This window comes from Ranitomeya variabilis, chromosome 4, assembly GCF_051348905.1.
Source record: "Ranitomeya variabilis isolate aRanVar5 chromosome 4, aRanVar5.hap1, whole genome shotgun sequence".
NCBI lineage: Eukaryota > Metazoa > Chordata > Amphibia > Anura > Dendrobatidae > Ranitomeya > Ranitomeya variabilis.
The window spans coordinates 95,161,632-95,186,634 of NC_135235.1; the positions used below are offsets into that span (position 1 = coordinate 95,161,632).

At 44.9% G+C, this 25,003-nt stretch overlaps 1 protein-coding gene across 3 annotated transcripts in view; it reads left to right on the top strand.

Annotated features, from left to right (window-relative positions):
* Positions 1 to 25,003, top strand: part of KIF20B (kinesin family member 20B) — a 190,227-nt gene that overhangs the window by 112,565 nt on the left and 52,659 nt on the right. For all 3 annotated transcript variants that reach the window (XM_077258943.1, XM_077258940.1, XM_077258941.1), the window contains exon 19: positions 10,610 to 10,724. In XM_077258943.1, the coding sequence (XP_077115058.1) occupies positions 10,610 to 10,724 (115 nt within the window). The remainder of the gene's footprint in view (positions 1 to 10,609; positions 10,725 to 25,003) is intronic.

Genomic DNA, 25,003 nt, shown 5'->3' on the forward strand with positions numbered 1-25,003 from the left:
CTGACCTGTCATTATGATTCTCCAAATTATTTCGAGTTCATAGACACCAAACATGTGTAGGTTCTCTTTTATCTAAGTGGTGAAAAAAATTCCAAACGTTGCTAAAAATTTTTTTTCAAAATTGTGCCATTTTCCGATACCCGTAGCGTCTCCATTTTTCATGATCTGGGGTCGGGTGAGGGCTTATTTCTTTGCGTCCTGAGCTGGCGTTTTTAATGACAGCATTTTGGTGCAGATACGTTCTTTTGATCACCCATTATTACATTTTAATGCAATGTCACAGCGACCGAAAAAAATCGTAATTCTGGCGTTTCCAATTTTTTCTGTCGCTACGCCGTTTAGCGATCAGGTTAATCCCTTTTTTTTTTTTTTTTTTTTTTTTTAATTGATCGGGCAATTCTTAATGCGGCGATACCAAATATGTGTAAGTTTGATATTATTATTATTATTATTGATTTATTTTGAATGGGGCGAAAGGGGGGTGATTTCAACTTTTATATATTTTTTTTTATTATTTTATTATTTTTTTCACTTTTTTTTAACTTTTTTTTTTTTTTTTTTTTTTTTACTTTTGCCATGCTTCAATAGCTGGCACAACTCAATCGCCTCTGCTACATAGCAGCGATCATCAGATCGCTGCTATGTAGCTGAAATGCAGGCTTGCTATGAGTGCTGACCACAGGGGGGCGCTCACAGGAGGCCGGCATCAGTAACCATAGAGGTCTCAAAGACCTCTATGGTTACCATTCTGACGCATCGCTGACCCCCGATCATGTGACGGGGGTCGGCGATTCGTTCATTTCCGGCCGGAAGCGCAGTTTAAATGCCGCTGTCTGCGTTTGACAGCGACATTTAACTAGTTAATAGCGGCGGGTGAATCGCGATTTCATCCGCCGCTATTGCGGGCACATGTCAGCTGTTGAAAACAGCTGACATGTCCCGGCTTCGATGCGGGCTCACCGCCGGAGCCCTGCATCAAAGCGCGGCATCTGACCTCGGACGTACTATCCCGTCGGAGGTCAGAAAGAGGTTAAGCAGCATAGCGTGCAGCTTGGAAGGAGTACGATTTTTCCATTCTGTAAAAAAAAAAAAAAAAAATGCCTGATTTGCAAATGCTTATAGAAGTCTCTTTAATATATTCTATTTAATCCTAAATGAAGAGGAGGAGGTTAATACCTCCTTTTTATACAAATTTTCAATTAATGTGATGCCCTAAATCCATTTTTTAAGTTTGAGGTCTGGCATTCATTGCTATAAAGTTGCTATAGCCGCTTTAGGCTATGTGCACACGTTGCGGATTTTCTGCAGACTCTCAGCGTTTTTTTGTGGTGCAGAAACGCTGCAGATCTGCAAGTTTTTTACAATACAATGTAAATCAATGAAAAAAAACCAAAACGCTGTGGTGATGGTGCGGAAAATTCCGTGCGGAAACGCTGCGGATTAAAAGAAGTAGCATGTCACTACTTTTTAGCGGATCTGCAGCGTTTTTGTACCCATTCCATTATAGAAATCCGCAGGGGTAAAAAACGCTGAAAATCTGCACCAAAAACGCGACAAATCCGCACCTGCTTTTTCTGCCAAGAGATGCAGAATCCGCAGCAGAAATTCCTAAGCCTAATCCGCAACATGTGCACATAGCCTTAGAAAGCGCAATTTGTATAGAACCTATTTGAACCTATTTTGTTTGTCAGTACACTGCATACCTCTAAGGCTGCATTCACTGTAGGGGATATACATATTTTTTTTTTCTGGGGGGAAGTTAAAGATGTTGAATGAATTGAGTGTCTTTGAATTGTTATCCTGTGCCGATCATCATTATTGTTCCACATGTATTTTAATCAAGCGAAAAAATGACAAACCCAGCGAGCAGCTTTGTTCACTTAAAATATAGCTTTTAATGAGCCATTAGAAAATCAGTGATGTACAATGGTGATCCACAAAAAATAAATGAAGCACTGTGCTGCATTTATTTATTTTTTGTGGATCACCATTGTACATCACTGAATTTTTTTTTTTTTATCTTTTTTTTAAATGGCTCATTAAAAGCTAAATTTTAAGTGAACAAAGCTGCTCGCTGGATTCTTCTATTTTTTTCGTTTGGTTTAAGACTGGTTGCTCAGCCTCTTCCGTGCGAGCTTTGGACATAGGATACTGCAGAACAGGTGAGCTGACTACTATACGTTCCTTTTACATGTAGTTTAATTGCTCAAACCTTGCAGCTCTGTAATAACGCACCACTGAGGGGCATCCTTGCCCTCCTTTATTCTTAGGGATATAAAGTATATCAGCTTGTACTCTAGGTTGTTTCTCCTACCAAATATATTTTGAAATAATTGTTGTATTTATTTTAATATTTTCATTGGAACTAATCTAAAATAGATACAATATCTGCGGGAATATGAAAATTTTCACTGAATCTGTTCTGCCTAACCAGGAGATAGTGTTTTTTTTTTTCACAAACTTCTTCTTTGACGTAGTATACAGCACAGAGCCACGTAGTATATTGCCCAGCCACGTAGTATATTGGCCAGTCACGTAGTATATTGCCCAGCCACGTATGTCACAGGTTAAAAAATAAAAATTAAACATATACTCGCCTTCCGAGGGCCCTTTGTAGTCCTGTCGCCTGTGTGCGGCGCACGCGGCAGCTTGCGGTCCCAGGGTTGGTGTGAGCGCAGGACCTGTGATGACGTCGCTGTCACATGACCGTGACGTCATGGCAGGTCTTTCTCGCATAGCATCCTTAGCACCGGAACCTGCAGGCGCAAGCGCATCGTTGGACTACGGAAGGTGAGAATAGCAGGTTTTTTTTATTATTATTATTATTTTTAACATTAGATCTTTTTACTATTGATGCTGCATAGGCAGCATCAATAGTAAAACTTGGTCATATAGGGTTAATAGCGGTGGTAACGGAGTGCGTAACCCGCGGCATAACGCGGTCCGTTATCGCTGGCATTAACCCTGTGTGAACGGTGACTGACTGACTGGTGGGGGAGTATGCGGGCGCCGGGCACTGACTGCAGGGGAGTAGGGAGGGACTAATCGGACTGTGCAGACCAATCAGCGACGCGGAATGTCCGTGACGGAAGTTGCTGACAGAAAGATGGAAGTACCCCTTAAACATATATATATATATATATATATATATATATATGCCACGCCGTTCAGGCATTAAAAAGACCCACTTTTTGTGCTGTTTTCCTTTTTTCTGATATTGTTGGAGCCGCTGGAATACTGGCTTGGAGAGCTTTGCACTACAAGTGTGGTAATATGATGCTGTTCTAATTTTTTCTATATATATATATATATATATATATATATATATATATATATATATATATATATATATATATATATATATATACCGTATATACTCGAGTATAAGCCGAGATTTTCAGCCCAAATTTTTGGGCTGAAAGTGCCCCCTCGGCTTATACTCGAGTCACGGTCTGTGGCAGGGTCGGCGGGTGAGGGGGAGAGGGCGCTGAGGCATACTTACCTAGTCCCGGCGCTCCTGTCACTCCCCCTGCCCGTCCCACGGTCTCCGGGTGCAGCAGCCTCTTCCCCTGAGCGGTCACGTGGGACCGCTCATTAGAGAAATGAATAGGCTGCTCCACCTCCCATAGGGGCGGAGCCGCCTATTCATTTCTCTAATGAAGCGGTGCCGGTGACCGCTGACAGAGGAAGAGGCTGCGGCACCGAACACAGGCAGGGGGAAGGAGCGGGACGCCGGGAGCAGGTAAGTATCGCATATTCACCTGTCCTGGTTCCACACGCCGGGCGCTGTCTCCATCTTCCCGGCGTCTCTCTCTCCTCACTGACTGCAGGCAGAGGGCGCGATGACGCATATAGTGTGCGCGCCGCCCTCTGCCTGATCAGTCAGTGCAGGGAGACGCCGGGAAGATGGCGCCGAGAAGCTGCAAGCAAGACAGGTGAGTATGTGTTTTATTATTTTTATTGCAGCAGCAGCAGCACAGCTATGGGGCAATAATGGACGGTGCAGAGCACTATATGGCAGAGCTATGGGGCAATGGTGCAGAGCACTGTATGGCACAGCTATGGGGCAGTAATGGTGCAGAGCACTATATGGCACAGCTATGGGGCAGTAATGGTGCAGAGCACTGTATGGCACAGCTATGGGGCAGTAATGGTGCAGAGCACTATATGGCACAGCTATGGGGCAGTAATGGTGCAGAGCACTGTATGGCACAGCTATGGGGCAATAATGGTGCAGAGCACTATATGGCACAGCTATGGGGCAGTAATGGTGCAGAGCACTGTATGGCACAGCTATGGGGCAATAATGGTGCAGAGCACTATATGGCACAGCTATGGGGCAGTAATGGTGCAGAGCACTGTATGGCACAGCTATGGGGCAATAATGGTGCAGAGCACTATATGGCACAGCTATGGGGCAGTAATGGTGCAGAGCACTGTATGGCACAGCTATGGGGCAATAATGGTGCAGAGCACTATATGGCACAGCTATGGGGCAGTAATGGTGCAGAGCACTGTATGGCACAGCTATGGGGCAATAATGGTGCAGAGCACTATATGGCACAGCTATGGGGCAATAATGGTGCAGAGCACTATATGGCACAGCTATGGGGCCATAATGAACAGTATGGAGCATCTATTTTTATTTTTGAAATTCACCGGTAGCTGTTGCATTTTCCACCCTAGGCTTATACTCGAGTCAATAAGTTTTCCCAGTTTTTTGTGGCAAAATTACGGGGGTCGGCCTATACTCGGGTCGGCTTATACTCGAGTATATACGGTATATATATATATATATATATATATATATATATATATATATATATATATATATATATATATATATATATATATATATATATATATATATATATATATATATATATATATATATATTTATATTTTATTTAACGGAAATATGTCACCCCAGGGACGTATATGACCAATTAATATGGGCATACAGATAGTAGAAATGCTGCACTGGTCCTACCTGTATGTCTCACATTAACGGTCTTGTTGTTGAGAAAAATTGTATTCTATCTTTATGGTATTCTTGCGAGCAGGGCCCTCATTCCTCCTGATATCTGTTTTGGTCTGTGAAAAACAGCTACGACATTATGCTGTAATGTCTATTGTTTGTACAAGTACCCTCTATAATGTAAAGTGCTGCGGAATATGTTGGCGCTATATGAATAAAAAATTATTATTAATGATTTCTTCCAAGCTTTGGGGCGTGCGGTGCCTGGGAGAAATCCCTGCCTCCTGACTTAATTGTAATACCACCAGCCTCCCATGCCCCTCCCACAATCCCTTCCTCTTCCTCCCTTCTATGGGCACTGCATTCAGGGAAAGCATGACCTCCGACGTACGTGCCTATAAAGTGCCCTCCCCACTTCATCTCTGCATAGTCACCGCTCGGAATCATTTGTACTTAACGATGACTATGCTGGAAGGAAGTGGGGAGAGCACCTGATCTGCGTGCACGCCGGAGGTCACTGGAGCGAAAGTCGCCTGCGCAGAAGAACTCTGAATGCTGTGCCCGAAGGGAGGAAGATCTACGCATTGTGGAGGCAGTGCATAACTGATGTGCATGCAGAGAGCACCCCTTCTCCTCAGGCTGTCTATTACTCACAGGTAGAGATGCACACTGATGTGTGATGTAATGTCCCAGACAGGAGGGGTGAACTGTGAGGAGCAGCTCCCGTCACAGGCAATTACAAGTGTTAAAAAGATAAAGTGCACTGTGCATCTCACCTCTGTAGTTTGAGGACAGGGACAGTACAAACCTTTTTAATCTCCCCGGAGTACCCGTTTTAAGGACTCCTAATTAAGTGAAAGCATTTTGTCTAATGAAGGCTTTAATTGTATCTCTAAGTACACAATGCTTTTGTTGTCCAACATAAAGTGATATTACGTTTTTAATCCATAGAGTATGTTACAGATGGAATTAAATAAGTTGCTCAACTTAGGCTTCTTTCACACTAGCGTCGGGCTCGGCCCGTCGCTGTGCGTCGGGCTGAGGTCCCCGACGCTAGCGCTGTCTCCGCCGCACAACGGGGGCAGCGGATGCATTTTTCCAGCGCATCCGCTGCCCCATTGTGAGGTGCGGGGAAGTGCGTGGAGGTGGGGGCGGAGTTCTGGACGTGCATGCGCGGTCGGAAAAAGCGGACCGTCGGGAGCAAAAAACGTTACATGTAACGTTTTTTGGTCCCGATGGTCCGCCACAACACGGCGCAACCGTCGCACGACGGTTGCGACGTGTGGCAATGCGTCGCAAATGCGTCGCTAATGTAAGTCAATGCAAAAAAAAAAACACGCATCCTGCAAGCACTTTTGCAGGATGCGTTTTTTCGGCAAAACGACGCATTGCGACGTATTGCAGAAAACGCCAGTGTGAAAGTAGCCTTACTTGCACAACTTCTTCTCATACCCCTCGCTTCGCCTCTCTTGCTTCTGTTTCCCACGGTGTCTGCACTCGCTCTTGTGTGGTGCAGTGACACATGATGGCGTCACTGACCCCACCTCCTGTCGAATTGAGCATGAAGAGAAAGTCGGGGATCAGCTGCAGCCCAGACTTCCTCTTTATGTTCAATTTTGTGCGAAAGCAAGGAAAGTGACGCCAGCACTGATTGGGAGCCTGGGTCATGTGTCAGAACACCACTCAAGAGCCCCGGGGAGAGCGAGCAATGACACCATGGGAACAGTGCCGGCATGGGAGGTGAGTATAAATGTTCTAAGCTTTATTATTTTACGGGGACCAAAAATTTTCATCAAGAAGGGATTGTCCTAGTAGTGGACAACCTCTTTTTAAGTTTTAAAATTTTGTGCGTTTAGAAGTATTTGGTTTTTAATATGATACTTTGGTAAAATAATCTAGTATTTGCATTGCTACTGGCAATGATCCTGCAGGATTTGTCAGTGGTGATATAATATCGTCAGCCAATAAACCGAATTTATGTTCTATTTCGCCCACCTGAATGCCTAATATCATTGGAAGTGACCAACTTCTTTTTTTTTTTTTTTTCTGTTTTGGGGTTCAGTCACTAGAGCAAATATACGCGGTGATAGCGGACACCCCTTTCTCAGGCCATTGGTAATGTAGAATTTATCTGACATCATTCCAGACACAGGATCGAGGCTGACTGTTTACTTTATAATAAAGTAATTGCCTTAAATGTTACCAATAAGCCTAAATTTGAGTAGCATACTGGGGATTACTGTTTGAGGGTCAAACGCCTTCTCTGCATCTAGCAGAGATGACTGACCTTTTCCCACCGTAGGCAGGGCTTCAAGAGGCCGGCGGAAGCAGGAGTGAGATGATGCTGCGGGCCCTGGCGTAGGAGAAGGTGGTGGCGTGGCGCTGCGGGCACTGGAATCTCCTAAGATGTCAGCACGAAGTCCTCTTTCCCATTGATTTCCCTGCTGTGTGCTTCAGGAAAAATTGAGGCAGTGCATTCCCAGATTGAAATTTCAGGTTTAAAGAGGTTGTCCATTACTTAAGCATTGATGACCTATCCTTAGAATACGTCATCCGTGTCTGATCTGTCGGGGTCCGACACCCAGCACCCCTCTGCCGATCAGCTGTTATTGGTGTCTGCAGCCGGAAATGCATACTTGCGGAGCTGCGCCGTTTTCTGGTAGTGGCCGGGACAGAGTATTGGACATCTGCCACCTATTCAAATCAAAAGGAGGCAGATGTGTTATACCTTGCGGCTGGCATTATCAGAAGATTGCCAAATCAGCACGGGTGTACTTCTAGCCACAGTCGCTGACACTGGTAACAGCTGATTGTTGGGGGGGTGTCATGAGAATGACATTGATGACCTATGCTAAGGATAGGTCTGTAACTCTGGTTTCTCTGGACTGTTTGCAGAGGGGAAAAAAGCATATTTCAGACAGTTCCGAGTTCCTGCATCATTGTGGAGCTTGGGGGCTTGCTGACAGGCATTGTGTTCCCTGATGGTGCTAGATTGGAGCGCAGGCACCACATGGGATCAGCAACTCCATTGTGTGAGTTGCGACCGCCATCTCGGATCCAGCGGCTTGCCAGCATGAAGACCAGGATCTTACCTGGCACTGTTTCTTGCCTCTTGGATGGTGCACCCCATCTATCCAGGCCACACTCTCCTTGCACTGCCACCCCACTTACCTGTGTCTCCCGCATTTTAAAATCCTGTGAGCTTCCATTCAGGTAAATGGCGGTACGAAGCATGTGCTTGTAACGTCAACTCAGCTCCACATTTGGCCACACTCCTCCAGGAGCACTGGCTTTAGGCAATGAGATTTTTACGCCAAAGTCTTTTTTTTTTTTTTTTTTTTTTTCTTTTCCTATGCAAAGTGTCCAAATTGCTTTAAAAGAGATTGAAGGGTACCTGTCATATCTGAAAACGCCATTAACCTTCAGATAGTGAATCAATCTGCGGTTAACTGCATTATGGAGGCTCCTGACAGCGGTACTGAAAGTGTGGCGCCAGGGAGAAAGTTAACTTTCTCCTGGGAGGTGCAGGTTTGTCAACAGGCGTGCCCGGAGCAGCTACAGTCACCGGTCACATCACTGAGGTCACATCACTGAGATCCGTGGCTATAAGCATTCCTGAGCAAGACAGCTGACTGTGCATCACTGTTATAGGACCTAACAGGTTCATGTTAACCCTTTCACAACATATTCCGTGTGCCTGAATTTGATCCAGGCTGCGGCACTGAGCCCGCCTCTTTCACCGCATATGGCAGCTGATTTAATCAGCTGTCATATGCCTTTAAAAGCTGCAGGTGGACTTGAGCTCCACCTGCGGCTGTTAACCAGTTAAATCATGCTTTCAATCCCTGCCAGCGGAATTTAATACGTGCCAGCCAGAAGCGTGCCACAAGCTCCGCCCATTGGTGATCCTGTCATGTAATAGGAAGGCACCAATGGGTTGTCATGACAGCCAGGGGGTCTGCAGAAAAAAATAATAAATGGAACTTCAAATCACCCCCCCCCCCCCCCAAACATACTTAATATCACCGCATTCAGAAATGTACGATCTATCAAAACAAACAGTAATTAATCAGATTAGTGTGCTGCGTAATAAGAAAAAAACGAAACTCCAGAATCTTGTTTGGTTTTTTTCTTTTTTTTTTTTTTTTTTAAATGGCCGACGCATTAAAAAATCGTATCTATCCCTGAATGGTATCAATAAAAACTTCAGCAAAAAAAATTGCAATCACCCAGATCTCAAAAAATGTAAATGCTACGGGTCTTGGAAGATGGTGACAAACGCTAAAACTTTCTTCATGTAAATGTCTGAAATTTTTTTCACCAGTTAAATAAAAAAAGAAAATATTCACATTTCGTATGTGCATAGTCGTACTGACCCTGAGAATCATATTATCAGGGCAGTTTTACCATATACCTGAAGTGAAAATAGTGTGAGAAAAAGACATTTTTGTTTTTTTTTTGCTATTTTCTCAGCACTTGGAATTTTTTTTCCCCTGGTTTCTAAGTATGGTAAAATCAATGGTGTCATTGAAAAGTACAACTCGTCCCTCAAATAACCAAGCCCTCATATGGGTATATTGAAGTAAATATATATAAGTTATAGCTGTGGGAAGTAGAGGAGGAAAAAAACTGAAGTGTAAAAACTGAAGCTGTCGTGAAGGGACTAAGAGACGGGACATGTTGCACCGTTTTGTGAAACTAAAGGCAACAATCTTGGTATGGTTGTGTAAATGTCTGGAGGAAAGTCTAGCGTTATGTAGCTTTTCTCCTTCAATTTTTGGTATCAAATAGTGGCGTAATGAGGGGATGTCTGCTGAGCGTTGTACTGAGGAGACCTCTTAGATGCTGTGGTTGCTGGTTAGGGCCCACGCTGTGGTTGATGGTTAGGGGTCTCGCAGTTGTGGTTTGCCGGTTAGGGCTTGCGCTGTTGTGGTTGCTGGTTAGGGCTCTCGCAGTTGTGGTTTGCCGGTTAGGGCTCTCGCAGTTGTGGTTTGCCTGTTAGGGCTCGCGCAGTTGTGGTTTGCCGGTTAGGGCTCGCGCAGTTGTGGTTTGCCGGTTAGGGCTCGCGCAGTTGTGGTTAGCTGATTGATTATTATGGCTTCAGGGAATGGGGCCTATTATTGGCCCCCAGCTCTGCATCTTTGGTACAACTCTTGGGGCGTGCAAAAGGGCAGAATTGGGTGCCTGTTGGCATTGCACTGACTGTAAGGCTATGTGGACACGTTGCGGATTGGGGTGCTGAATTTTCCGCACAAAATCTGCATCTCCTGGCAAAAAACGCAGGTGCAGGTTCTATGGATTTACATTGTACTGTAAATCACTTTGCGGAACTGCAGCGTTCCTGCACGGAAAAATTCGCTTCGGATCCGCACTAATTCCGCATTGTGTGCACACAGCCTTAAATAAGTATTGAAAATGTCATGTTTACACCAAAATAATAAAAAAAAAACCCTTCAGCTTGACCCTTATACAGCTACTACAGGAAAACAAAGAATGGGGGCAGAAATTATAGTGCGTGCGGGTTCTGTATTTGGAACGTTCTAGTATCATTTTAATGGTCGTCGGCCATTGTGATGGCTGTAACATTTGGTTCTGTTGTTCACCATTTCAATTGTTTTCTGGTGTTCATAGGAGAGAACGCTTAATTCCCTTCGAGCAGAAATGGCTCAAATCAGCAGCGATACAAGTCGGAAGCGGCCACCTGTCGACAACAATTCTCCTGTGGACCAGCCTCCATCAAAGAAAGGTATCTGTTTAAATCAGCAAAGTTCCAGAAATCCATTTTCCTATGTCTCAGTGCAAAGGCAAAACGCTGCAAGCCGCAAACGTTACCGCCTGAAAAGAAGAAAGTCTGGGGTTTCCAATGATGTAAAATGGCGATGATCTAAAAGTGCTTTAGAAATCTGCTGGACTTTTTTCATTTATACTTTTTGTATGTTTATGTAAAATAAAACGCTGACTTTTTGTACTTGCTGCTGCTGCTTGTAATTTTTCCCTATTCACAAACTAACCGCATGTTACTTCTTCCCTGGGAAGAACACCTTGTCTGCAACCTACTGTAAATCTTCCAATCGCGCATCTGGTTTTGGTTTACATGGGCTTACTTGCTTGGTAACCTATCCATCATAGTAAACTCTGGAAAATTAATTTCTGAAACTCCTATTAATGACTATAAGGCCATGTGCACATATTAAAGAGATCTGGTCAGCAGGATTGTGCACAGTAACATACAGACAGTGTCAGGTTGGCACCGTTATACTGAATAAAATTATATCTCGGTCAATGATATCCATCTTGTGGTTGTTGTTTAATCTTTATTTTCAGTTAATGATATGCCCGTGATCCGGGGTGGCCTGTGGGGGGGGGGAAGGGGGTCTTCATGTGGTGCTCTGATTTGGTATTCAACAGTATGACTTCTGACAGGTCACTGATCCCTCACTGACCTGCCCCCTAGTTTACATAATGATTATTAAATATATTGAAAATAAAAATCACCTTAAACAGGCAGGCGCCGGTGCCTGCGCAGCAGCAGGATTGCATCGCATGTATAATGCGCAATTCATTTTTTTTTTATTTGAATCTATAAATAAATTTAAGAAATTAAAAAAAAAAAAAAAAAAATCTTTCTCTAAATGGCGTCGGCAGCGCATGCGCAGTAGCAGCTATCAGCGTTACAATAGATGCTACTATCTTCCCTTCTTTTGAGGTCCATGCTGTCAGACTCTACATCCCCTTCTGCATGCGAGTGGCGGTGGTGTATCGTCCTCCCGGCCCCTCCCATCAGTTCCTGGATCACTCTTCCACTTGGCTTCCACACTTTCTCTCCTGTGACATCCCCAACCTCATCATGGGTGATTTCAAGATCCCCGTTGCTTTTCCCCTCTCCCACCTTCTACCCACCTTTTATCTCTAACCTCCTCCTTCGGCCTCTCGCAGCTTACTAACTCTCCAACACATTGCCATTGCCATTGCGACCGGGCCCCGCAGGTCAGGGGCCCCGGGCCGGCAGGTCAGAGCAGGGCCGGGCTGGCCATCGGGCACTTCTGGCAAATGCCAGAAGAGCCGATGCCAGTAGTGGGCCGCTGCACTGTTCCTCCCCCGGAACCCCCCCAGTGCCGCCGCCGCATTTAACTATACCGGCGTCTATGACACCGGTATGGTTCAATGCAATGATGGAGGAGAGAGAGTCACCTGACGCTCCATCTCCCATCATTCCCCGCTCTGCCTCTGACATGACGTCATATCATCGCGCACCTGCTGTGTCCTGGGCAGACTTCAGCCGCCAGGAGCAGCGCGGGCAAAAGGAAAGGTGAGGAGAGTTTTTTTTTTTTTTTTTTCTTTTTAACGGGACTGTGAGGCCATTAATGGGGGGGGGAGATGAGATGTGGGCTGTGCTGTATATACCCCTGTGCGGGCTGTGCTGTATATACCCCTGTGCTGTATATACCCCTGTGCGGGCTGTGCTGTATATATCCCTGTGCGGGCTGTGCTGTATATACCCCTGTGCTGGCTGTGCTCTATATATCCCTGTGCCGGCTGTGCTGTATATATCCCTGTGCGGGCTGTGCTGTATATATCCCTGTGTGGGCTGTGCTGTATATATCCCTGTGCCGGCTGTGCTGTATATATCCCTGTGCGGGCTGTGCTGTATATACCACTGTGCGGGCTGTGCTGTATATACCACTGTGCGGGCTGTGCTGTATATACCACTATGCGGGCTGTGCTGTATATACCACTGTGCGGGCTGTGCTGTATATACCACTGTGCGGGCTGTGCTGTATATACCACTGTGCGGGCTGTGCTGTATATACCACTGTGCGGGCTGTGCTGTATATACCACTGTGCGGGCTGTGCTGTATATACCACTGTGCGGGCTGTGCTGTATATACCACTGTGCGGGCTGTGCTGTATATACCACTGTGCGGGCTGTGCTGTATATACCACTGTGAGGGCTGTGCTGGATATACCCCTGTGCTGTATATACCCCTGTGCTGTATATACCCCTGTGCCGGCTGTGCTGTATATTTGGAAGTTTGCAGCGGGGCCCATAACTTTGTAGTTACAGCCCTGCGGAAACTCCCTAGACTTGGATTTCTATCGGCTTTGCTCAGTGGATGATTTCACAAACTCCCCTCTCCCTCTCTGACCACAACCTTCTTTCCACACATATAGAAATATACAGGCCATTAACGCCCAGAAACTTATGAAGAACTTGCAGTCATCATTGGCCCCTATCTCCTCCCTCTCATGTCCTGATTCTGCCCTGAAGGATTATAATGAAAAACTGCAACGTGCCCTGGATGATGCTGCACCTCCTATACATAGAACAACACGGCACAGATGGCGACAACCCTGGCACACGCTGCAAACACGTTTCCTACAGTGGTGCTCCAGGTGCACCAAACGTCTGTGGAGAGAATCCAACCTACCCGAAGATTTCATCCATTATAAGTTTATGCTTAAAACATACAACACTGGCCTTCACCTCTCCAAACAAACCTATTTCAACACCCTCATCACCTCACTATCCAATTACCTGAAACATCTTTGACACGTTTCATTACTCAACCCAAGAGTGCAGGCCCCAACCACGGATCTCCGCACTGACGATCTGGCCAATTATTTCAAAGAAAAAATTGACCATATCCGAAAGGAAATTATCTCCCAATCCCCTCATATCATGCACTCTCCTCTCTCCCCCACTGCATCTAGCTCACACTCTGACTTTGAACCAGTCACAGAAGAAGAAGTAATTAGGCTCCTTGCATCTTCTCGCCCGACCACTTGCACTAGTGACCCCATTCCGTCACATCTCCTCCAGTCCCTTTCCCCGGCTGTCACCACCGACCTAACAAAAATATTCAACCTCTCTCTCTCTTCTGGTATTTTTCCCTCCTCATTTAAGCATGCCATCATACATCCATTACTTAAAATACCATCCCTCGATCAAAACTGTGTTGCAAACTATAGACCTGACTCAAATCTTCCCTTCATCTCTAAACTCCTGGAACGTCTGGTCCACTCCTATCTTATCCTCTATCTCTCAGATAACTCTTTTCTCGACCCTCTACAATCCGGTTTCCGCTCTTTACACTCTACTGAAACTGCCCTTACTAAAGTCTCTAATGATCTACTAATAGCTAAATCTAATGGTCACTACTCCCTGCTAATTCTCTTGGATTTCTGCAGCATTCAACACGGTAGATCATCAGCTTCTCCTCACTATGCTCCGCTCCATTGGCCTCAAGGACACCGTTCTCTCCTGGTTCTCCTATCTCTCTGACCGCTCTTTCACTGTATCTTTTGCTGATTCCTCCTCCTCTCACCTTCCTGTTACTGTTGGAGTACCTCAAGGATCGGTTCTAGGCCTCCTCCTCTTCTCTTTGTATACCACTCCTATTGGTCAAACAATTAGCAGATTTGGTTTCCTGTACCATCTCTATGCCGATGACGCCCAATTATACACCTCTACTCCTGATATCACACCGACCTTTTTAGAAAATACTAGTGATTTGTCTTACCGCTGTCTCTAACATCATGTCCTCCCTCTATCTGAAACTGAACCTGTCAAAAACTGAACTCCTTGTGTTTCCTCCCTCTACTAATGTGCCTATGCCCGACATTGCCATTTCCGTGTGTGGTTCCTCTATTACTCCCCAGCAACATGCCCGCTGTCTTTGGGGTCATACTTGATTCCGAGCTTTCATTCCCCCCCTACATCCGATCACTGGCTCGCTCTTGTTATCTGCACCACCAAAAACATTTCTAGAATTCAACCCTTTCTTACTCTCGACACTGCAAATACTCTCACTGTTTTTCTTATACATTCTCTTCTGGACTACTAATCGGTCTCCCTCTTGCCAAACTCTCCCCTCTCCAATCTGTCTTGAATGCTGCAGCCAGGATCATATTCCTCACCAATCGTTACACCGATGCCTCTACCTTGTGCCAGTCATTACACTGGTTACCCATCCACTCCAGAATTCAGTATAAACTTATTACCCTCACCCACAAAGCACTCCATGGCTCAGCACCACCCTACATCTCCTCCCTCATCTCAATCTACCACCCTACCCATGCTCTCCATTTTGCTAATGACCTGAGGTTAGCATCCTCAATAATCAGAACCTCCCACTCCCGTCTCCAAGACTTTTCACGTGCTGCGCCAATTCTTTGGGATGCTCTACCCAGCGTAATACAATTAATCCCCAATCCACACCGTTTTAAGCTAAAAACGCAATTGTTCAGACTGGCCTACTGCCTCGACGCATCAACCTAACTATCCCTGCGTTGCCCATTCAAAATTTTTACCACAGTTAGGTTCCTCGCATCATGTTCTCACACGCTTTATGCAGTTAATAGCCATCTGTGTCTGTACTGTTACATACTTAGGCTGATAACCGGTTCATGCAGCTTTACATGAACACCCTATTCTTACACTTTGGCTGGCCCAAACAACGAAAGCTATTGTTACCATCCACCTTTTTTGTCTCCCCTTTTCCTCATAGATCAAAACAGATACCAAGAGAAGTGAGGGCCTTGCTCGCAAGATTACAATCTATGTGTTTATTGTTATGCTGTAATGTCTGTTGTATGTAGTCCCCTCTAAAATGTAAAGTTCTGCGGAATATATTGGCGCTATAGAAATAAACTTATTACTATTACTGCTCAGGCACCGTCATTTTGCTAGAGAAAAAAAAATTGCCTCCAGGAAGGCGGCGCTACTGCGCAGGTGCAGCCGGCGACATTGAGACAGAATTTTTTTTTAATGAATTTATAGCATCAAATAAAATAATTAAATGCACATTATACATGCGATCATGCAGCAGCGTAGGCACCGCCGCCTGCCTAGGGATATAGATATGACCTGTCAGAAGTCATACTGTTGAATACCTAATCAGAGCAACACATGAAGACCCCCACAGGCAGCCCCAGATCACAGGCATTTCATTAACTCAAAACTGAAGATAAAGATTACACAACAACCACAAGATGGATTTGATCAACCAAGGTATTATTTTAATAAGTATAACGGCGCCGACCTGACACTGTGTGTAGGTTACTGTGCACAATCCTGCTGACAGGTTCCCTTTATATGGTCAGTATTTTGCCTCAGTATTTGTTCCTCACCTGGTTTTGGCTTACAATCAGAGGAAAAGTATAATAGAAACACGTCACCACTTCTGTATTTATCACCCACTACTGGTCTTGGCTTACTGATGTACAATACCGAACATGGGAACGTGGCCTTATGGACGATTTGTCATCTGTTTTCTCACTGTGGCCAGGTTTGAATAAGAAACATGATCTATATTTTGGATAAGAGATAAATGTCTTCTGCGGGAAAACTTTTTTTAATGGGTTATTCACTAATACTATATTGATGACCTAGGCTTAGGATGGATAAACAACATCTGATCGGTCGGGGTGCCATACCTGGCACTCCCTAGTTATTCCCAATGCTGGTAGTGGTCTGATAACACACAACTGTCTACTGGAGAGGGCCTGCATTGAGGTACTGCAGATCCACTCCTATGTGTTAGAATGGAGTGGATGTACATTAGCCAGCCATGGGTTGGACAAGTGTCCCCTGCAGTTTCTCCCCACCTGCTCCATTTGAGTGATACACTCAGGCAAGGAGAGACCGGTCGCCCCAAGAGAGCAGGTAGGGACAAGCGACTGTGGACCCACCACCTGTTTGACTAGTCCCCCATGCGGCTCGCTCCCTGGCGGCTTTTAAACTAACCATTCTTTGTATAGAGAAATATCAGACGCCCTGTAGTGTGCACACTTGCTGCAGCAAGCCATCTGCTGAAGCTTGCTTCCAAGTAGATAAAATCAAAAAGATAAAAATGCAAATTGCGCTATGCGCCTATAAGCAGAAAAGGAAAAAAACTCTCTTAACCTGCAAATATGGGGTTAATGGCATTACTAACCTGGCCAGTGCCCGGACAAAGCCGAACGCTGCGGGGAGTGAATTAACTTTATTCTCCCTGACAGCGTCCTGATTTCAGTCAGTGACGGTGCCAGTTCAGTGACCAGCACCTGTAACTACACTCCAGGCCCTGACTGACAGCCGGCCATAATGCAGAGCCAGTGTCGGGCAGGACCAGGGATGTAGTTACATCTGCCGGTGATTGAACTGGCACTGCTCCATAACTGAAACCAGTATGCTTTCGGAGAGAATAAAGTTAATTTTACTGTTCGGCTGCGTGTGGGCATCGGGCAGGTTAGTAATGCAAGTAACCCCATATCTTTAGGTTAATGGTGTTTTTTTCTGGTGACCGGTTCCCTTTAACCCCTTCATGACCTTGGGATTTTCCGTGTTCGTTTTTCACTCCCCTCCTTCCCAGAGTCATAACTTTTTTATTTTTCTGTCAATTTGGCCATGTGAGGGCTTATTTTTTGCGGGACGAGTTGTGCTTTTGAACGACATCATTGGTTTTACCATGTCGTGTACTAGAAAACGGGAAAAAAATTCCAAGTGCAGTGAAATTGCAAAAAAAGTGCAGTCCCACACTTGTTTTTTGTTTGGCTTTTTTGCTAGGTTCACTAAATGCTAAAACTGACCATTATGATTCTCCAGGTCAGTACGAGTTCATAGACACCTAACATGACTAGGTTTTTTTTATCTAAGTGGTGAAAAAAATTCCAAACTTTGCTAAAAAAAAAAAAAAAAAAAAAAAAAAAAATTGCGCCATTTTCCGATACTTGTAGCGTCTCCATTTTTCATGATCTGGGGTCGGTTGAGGGCTTATTTTTTGTGTGCCGAGCTGGCGTTTTTAATGATACCATTTTGGTGCACATATGTTCTTTTGATCGCTCGTTATTGCATTTTAATGCAATGTCGCGACGACCAAAAAAACGTAATTCTGGCGTTTTGATTTTTTTTCTCGCTACGCCGTTTAGCGATCAGGTTAATGCTTTTTTTTTTTATTGATCGGGCGATTCTGAACGCGGCGATACCATATATGTGTAGGTTTGAATTTTTTTTTTATTGATTTATTTTGATTGGTGCGAAAGGGAGGTGATTTAAACTTTTTTATATATTTTTTAATTTTTTTCACATCTTTTTTTACTTTTTTTATTTTTTTACTTTTGCCATGCTTCTATAGCCTCCATAGGAGGCTAGAAGCTGGCACCACTCGATCGCCTCTGCTACATAGCAGCGATCTGATGTTCGCTGCTATGTAGCAGAAATGCAGGTGTGCTGTGAGCGCCGACCACAGGGTGGCGCTCAAAGCTACCGAGGATCAGTAACCATAGAGGTCTCAATGACCTCTATGGTTACAATGCTGAAGCATCGCCGACCTCCGATCATGTGACGGGGGTCGGCGATGCGATCATTTCCGGCCGGAAGCGGTAGTTAAATGCCGCTGTCTGCGTTTGACAGCGGCATTTAACTAGTTAATAGGCTCGGGCAGATCGCGATTCTGCCCTCGCCTATTAAGGGCACATGTCAGCTGTTCAAAACAGCTGACATGTCCCGGCTTTGATGCGGGCTCACTGCCGGAGCCCACATCAAAGCGGGGCTTCTGAACTCTGACGTACTATCCCATCCGAGGTCAGAAAGGGGTTAAGGATCATACCTAAGTTCATGATAATTCGGCAATAACTGATATGAAAAGTCCAGTGTTACTGCAGTGGTTTGCAAAAGTATTCACCCCCTTGGCTTTTTACCTATTTTGTTACATTACAACTAGAGTTGAGCGAATGTTTGAAATTGGTCGCCAAATCTGAATTTGACATATTCATGCCATATTGGTAACCTATTTGTGCCTAATTTGTTTGATCAGTTCTGAACATATCCGGTCATTTCTACTCCATTGACTGAGTCTTCGGCTGTGTCTGGTGAATATTGTAAATACAGTATTCGCCGCCGATTGTATTCGGAGCTAAATTTTAAAAAATTCAATCAACTCTAATTACAACCTGTTTTAAATGTTTTTGTAATCTGATTCGTGTGTGCTGCATCAGCAGTAAATTGTCTAAGTTGTTGAAGTGCAATGAGAAAAATATAGGCATAAGTTAAATTTATGGGATCAAATGACTAATAATTGGCACATGCATATGTATTCACCCCTTTGGCGATGAAGCCCCTAATCCTTTCTGGTGCAAGCAGTTACCTTCATGAGTCACATGCTTAGTGACAGGACATCCACCTGTGTTCAGTCTAAGTGTCACGTGGCCTGTCAGTATATACACTTTACATTTTCTGAATGGCCACAGAGGCTGCAACACCATTAAGCAAGAGGCATCACTAACCAAACAACACCATGAAGAACAAGATGATCATCAAATTCATTGTCCTCAAATGGAAAGAACATGGTACCACATAAAACCTGCCAATATAGAGCTGCCCACCGAAACTCTCAGCCTGGGCAAGGAGGAAATTCATCACTGAAGCAGTACAGAGACCAATGGTAACCCTGAAGGAGCTGCAGAGTTCCCAAGCAGAGACCGGAGTATCTGTCCATACGATCACAATAAACCGTACACTCCATAGAGGTTGCAGAAAAAGCCTTGACATCCAATTTTTGTGTGTAAGGCTATTTTTGAGTTTGCCAAAAGGCTCGCCAAATGTATGAAGGAAAGTGCTGTGTTCAGATGAGACCAAACTGAACTTTTTACCACCAAGATAAATGCTATATCTGGTGCCAAAACAGAGATCATCACCCCAAGAACACCATCTCCACAGTGAAATATGGTGGTGGCAGTATCATGCTGTGGGGATGTTTTTCAGCAGCAGGAACAGAGAAAATGGTCAGAGTAGAGAAGGAAAATGGATGGTGTGAAGTACAGGGATTTTCTTCAGCAAAACTTGTTTGTCAGTGATTTGAGACTAGGATGGAGGCTTACCTTCCAACGTGACAAAGACCAAAAGAATACTGCTAAAGCAACACTCTAGTGGTTTAAGGGAAACATGTAAATCTTTTGGAGGGGTCTAGTCAAAGCCCAGACCTTAATCCAATTGAGAATCTGTGGTCCTACATGAAGATTGCTGTTTATTGATGAGCGAGTGTACTCGTTGCTCTGGTTTTCCCGAGCGAGCTCGGGTTACCTCCGAGTATTTGTTAGTGTTCGGAGATTGTTTTCATAACAGCAGCTGAATGATTTACAGCTATTAGCCAGGCTGAGTACATGTGGCGGTTGCCTGGTTGCTAGGGAATCCCCACATGAAAGCAAGCTGTCTAATAGCTGTAAATCATGCTGCTGAGGGGATGAAAACTTAATCTCCGAGCAGTCATAGATACTCAGAGGTCACCTGAGCAACGAGTACACTTGCTCATCACTTTTGCTGTTCAAAAGCGGAAACCATCTAGCTTGATGGAGCTGGAGCAGTTTTGTCTTGAGGAATGGGCAAAATTCCCAGTGAAACACAAAAAACAAGAATAAGGGAAAACCCCTAAAAAAAAATAACTTTTATTAATACTTCAAAAACCTTTAACTCAGACACACAAACCTAGAAAAAGGATATAGACCAAGAGTAGTGCAATTAATACTTCTCACTCGGGGTTAATCCAGTCTTTATATTTATAGAGCTGGGTAAAGTAAGGGAAGTAAATTATCATTCCTGGCTTCAAGGGTTAATACTAGTGATGAGCGAATATACTCGTTACTCGAGATTTCCGGAGCATGCTCGGGGGTCCTCCCGAGTATGTATTAGTGCTTGGAGATTTAGTTTTTCTTGCCGCAGCTGAATGATTTACATCTGTTAGCCAGCATAAGTACATGTGGGTGTTGCCTGGTTGCTAGGGAATCCCCACATGTACTTATGCTGGCTAACAGATGTAAATCATTCAGCTGCGGCAATAAAAACTAAATCTCCGAGCAATAAAAAATAATCGGAGGACCCCCGAGCATGCTCGAGAAATCTCGAGTAACGAGTATATTCGCTCATCACTAGTATTACATTTTTTTTTTCCCCTAACACCCCTAAAGATGTACCCTGCTTAACACAGAAGAGGGGGAGATATAGATATAGCATAATAGTGAAAGATGAAGCATCGGCCCCTGGAATAGTATACGGAGCTCACACTGCTAACAAACATTTGTCCCCCAATCAAAGACCTTTATTGGAATTACCTCACAAATCACATAATCGACACCCCCCCCCCCCCCCTCCGAAAAAATAAAACCTAGAAATGTGTCCACTAAATATAACATTTAGGCAATACAAAATTACCCATATTTTGTGTAATCCCCTGTACAACAGCACACAGGAGGTTGCCTCCCCATCCTAATTAGGGACAGGAAACAAGAGGCTTAAATAGCCCTCCCCTTCCCTCAATCCCCAGTGTTTTCCTGTCCCCAAGGGATGAAGTTTTTTCACATGTTCCTGAGGGTGGGCCGGCGACACTGTCTGGGGTATACCTTTAAGCTGGGCAGCCTGGGTCGATCGTCCCAGACCTTTCTCCCTCAGCTGCTCCTGCCGCGGCAGGACTACACCATCCTCCGGGGCTGCTGGCAATGCTGGATGGTGAAGATGTGGCTTGGGGCCTCCCATAGCCCCCCAGCCTCGTAGCTCTCTCTCCTTCGTGCCTGCATGCCGGCGGTGGCTTCCACATTCTCCAGCAGTCCTGAGCATACACAGGAAGGTGACGTACACCGCCGGGAGAGAAGGCGCGATGTCACTTCCTCCCTTCCATGGTGGAACGCACCGCCATTTTGACGTAAAATTTGAAATATTTCAAGGCGCCAGAAGAACGGACCTATCATGGAGGGGGAGAGATCTCATCCTTTTGGATGAGAAGAAGCGCTGAGTCTTGGTTCCTGTATAAAAGGACCCTGACGGAAAACTCCATAAGGTAGGACTGAGGTTCTAAATGATGGATGTGCCTTCTCTTAGATCTGCAGAGCCCAGCGCAAACCATGACCCAGTGAGTATATCTGGTAAGGGGGCACCCCCTTTGGTACAGGATCCATCCTTATGGGAATTTCACCTCTCCTCTTTTCTAAGGAGACAAAGATCCTGCACCAAAATTAAGGGAAAAAGCTGCAAATCACAAATGCGCCATCTGCAATAAAAAAAAACACCAGCTGTAAAAAAAAGAAAAAAGCTTTGTCAGCTATGCACAGAGAAAATTGTCTAGGAGGAACAGCCATCCCTGATGGATGAAGTGAGAGGAATGGTGTGACAGGAGATGGTCATCCCTGTCTACCTTCTCCCAGTCCTTTACAGGGGGCCCCGCAAATTTCCAAAAAGAGGAAATACGCCCCTGAAGATATATCTGACTCAGAAGCTGAATAGTCAGGCCCTGCAGAATGGATGGAGGAAGGTGAACTTACTCCGAGTTGTACGGAGGATAATAAAAAAATAATCTTTTATTCAGAAGATATGGAGGAGCTTCTACTAGCAGTCAGGAATACAAAGGGAGTTTGAGGAGAAACCATACCACTCGATCTATGATGAATTGTTCGGTGGTCTAAAGTAAAGAAGGAAGATGGTCTTTCCTATCCATGACAACGTACAAAATTTAATCCTGGATGAATGGGAATTCCCAGAAAGGAAGCTGAACATTCCAGGTGATATGAAGGATCGCTTTCCCCTAGATGAGGACGTCTCAAAGTGCTGGACTGAAATCCTTAAAGTGGATATCCAGGTGGCTAGGGTAGCCAAGAAAAATATGCTACCCTTTGAAGACTCCTCTCAACTTAAAGATCCACTTGACCGCAAGATGGACAGCTTATTGAGAAAGTCCTGGGAAGCATCAGCAACCTCCTTAAAGACAAATGTTGCATCCGCCTGCGTCACGGGAACCTTATTTCTCTGGTTGCAACAACTGGAATACCATATTAGGAGTGGTACCCCGAGAGAAGACCTTCTGGCCTCTTTACCGCTCCTACAGAAAGCGGCGGGTTTCCTCGCAGACGCATATGCTGAGTCAGTTAACATTGCTGCAAGGACGTCGGTACTCTCCAACACCACCCAAAGGGCTCTGTGGCTAAAGATGTGGAGCGGTGACATCCTATCCATATCTAAACTATGCTCCATTCCCTTCAAAGGTGAATACGTACTTGGTCCTGCGCTAGACGAATTACTGGAGAAAGTAACTGACAAAAACTTCCTGAGCCAAAAACACTCAAGAAGCCATTTCGTCAGCCTCAAACTCATACTTATACAGAGGGAAAGGTAAAACCGGACGATGGAGCTACCCAAAAGGAGGTAAAGGAAGGAATATCTTTCATAACCCCCGTTCAGATAGGAAATGACGCCGGACAAGTAAGGGGCAGGGTTTCGAGCTACTTTTCAAGCTGGCAAGAGATAACATCACACCAAAAAATCCTGGACTCAGTCAGAAGAGGAATAAAAATAGAGTTTTCCTTCTTTCACCCACAAAGACTAGAGGTGACATATCTTCCATCTTCAGGGCCAGAAAATTCTGTATACAGAACTCCAGCAGATGCTATCCTCCGCAGTAATATCACCATATCCGGAAGCAGAGCAAGGCCATTACTCCCATGTGTTTCTTCTTAAAAAAAAACAAACAAAAAAAACCGAGTGGGGATTACCGCGTCATCATCAATCTGAAGCAATTAAACCAATACGTCATGTATCAACGATTCAAAATGAAATCGGTAAAAACTACAATAACATTGATTGGGAAGAACTTTGCCATGGTCACCATAGACCTCCAAGAGGTGTACTACCATGTACCCATCCATCCAACCTACCATCGGTATCTGAGATTTGCAGTCACTGTAGGCCAGGAAGTACGTCACTTTCAGTTCAAAGTACTTCCCTTCGGTATATAATCGGCACCCCAAACATTCACAAAGATTATGGCGGAAGTAGTATCCTTTTACAGGAAGCAAGACATCTGCATCGTCCCCTACCTGGTTGACCTTCTCATTATGGCTCCTTCCAGTCTAAAAGGGCATCTCCAATCAGTCCTACATACCCAAACATCTTTAGGCTGGATTGTAAATCAAGGGAAATCAGACCTGAGCCCATCAACCAAGAAAGTCTTTTTAGGAATCCTCCTAGATTCCCAAAACCAAAAATCCTTTCTTCCAGTCACCAAGCAATTATGCGTAAGATCAAAGGTTCGCACCCTAAAAACCCAGAAGAGGGTGAGCTTAAGATTTGCAATGTCAGTACTGGGATCGATGACATCATGTATTCAGGCAATTCCTTGGGCCCACGCTCACTCGAGGATACCCCAAAAGTTTATCCTCTCCTGTTGGGACAAAATACCAGAGACCCTCAGTACAAGAATCTCTCTTCCTCATCATGTATAGCTATCCCTCAACTGGTGGCTCAGCCGAGAAAATCTGGCAAAGGGAATGCCTTGGATTCAATATCCAATGTCGTCAGTTACAACAGACGCCAGCAAACATGGTTGGGGAGCAGTGACATCTCTGGGTCTTTCAAGGAATCTGGCCCAAAAAGATGAACGACCAGTCCTCTAATTTCAGATAATTGAGAGCAGTAGAGGAAGCCCTGAGGGCAGCAAAACCAATAATCCAGGAAGCTCATGTCCGTGTTTACTCTGACAACCTGACCACCTTAGCCTATCTACGTCATCAAGGCAGCACAAAATTTGAGAGTCTGCAGCAGGTCTTGGGCAGAATATCACCAGCTGTCTTTGTCAGCTCTCCACCTAAAAGGATCCGACAACCTCGAAGCAGACTTTCTGAGCAGGACAGATATAGACCCAGGGGAATGGAGCCTCAAAATGAGTATTTCAGGATATAACCAAATAATGGGGTCTCCCGGAGACCTATTCGCAAGCCGAGATAATGCCAAAACAGAACATTATTTCTCCATAGGTCCAAACAAAACCCAATCAAGGGTGGATTCCTTCGCTCACCTGTGGAGCTTCAAGCTAGCCTACGCATTCCCTCCAATTCCGTTGTTACCCAAGACTCTGCAAAAGGTCAGAACAGACAGGGTCAAAACCATCCTGATCACCCCTCTGTGGCCAAAGAGGAGCTGGTTTGGAGCTCAGAAGAAGCTCTCACCCTGCCACTGGACCACGACCTTCTATGTCGAGGTCCCATTTTTCACCCGGCTCCCCACAG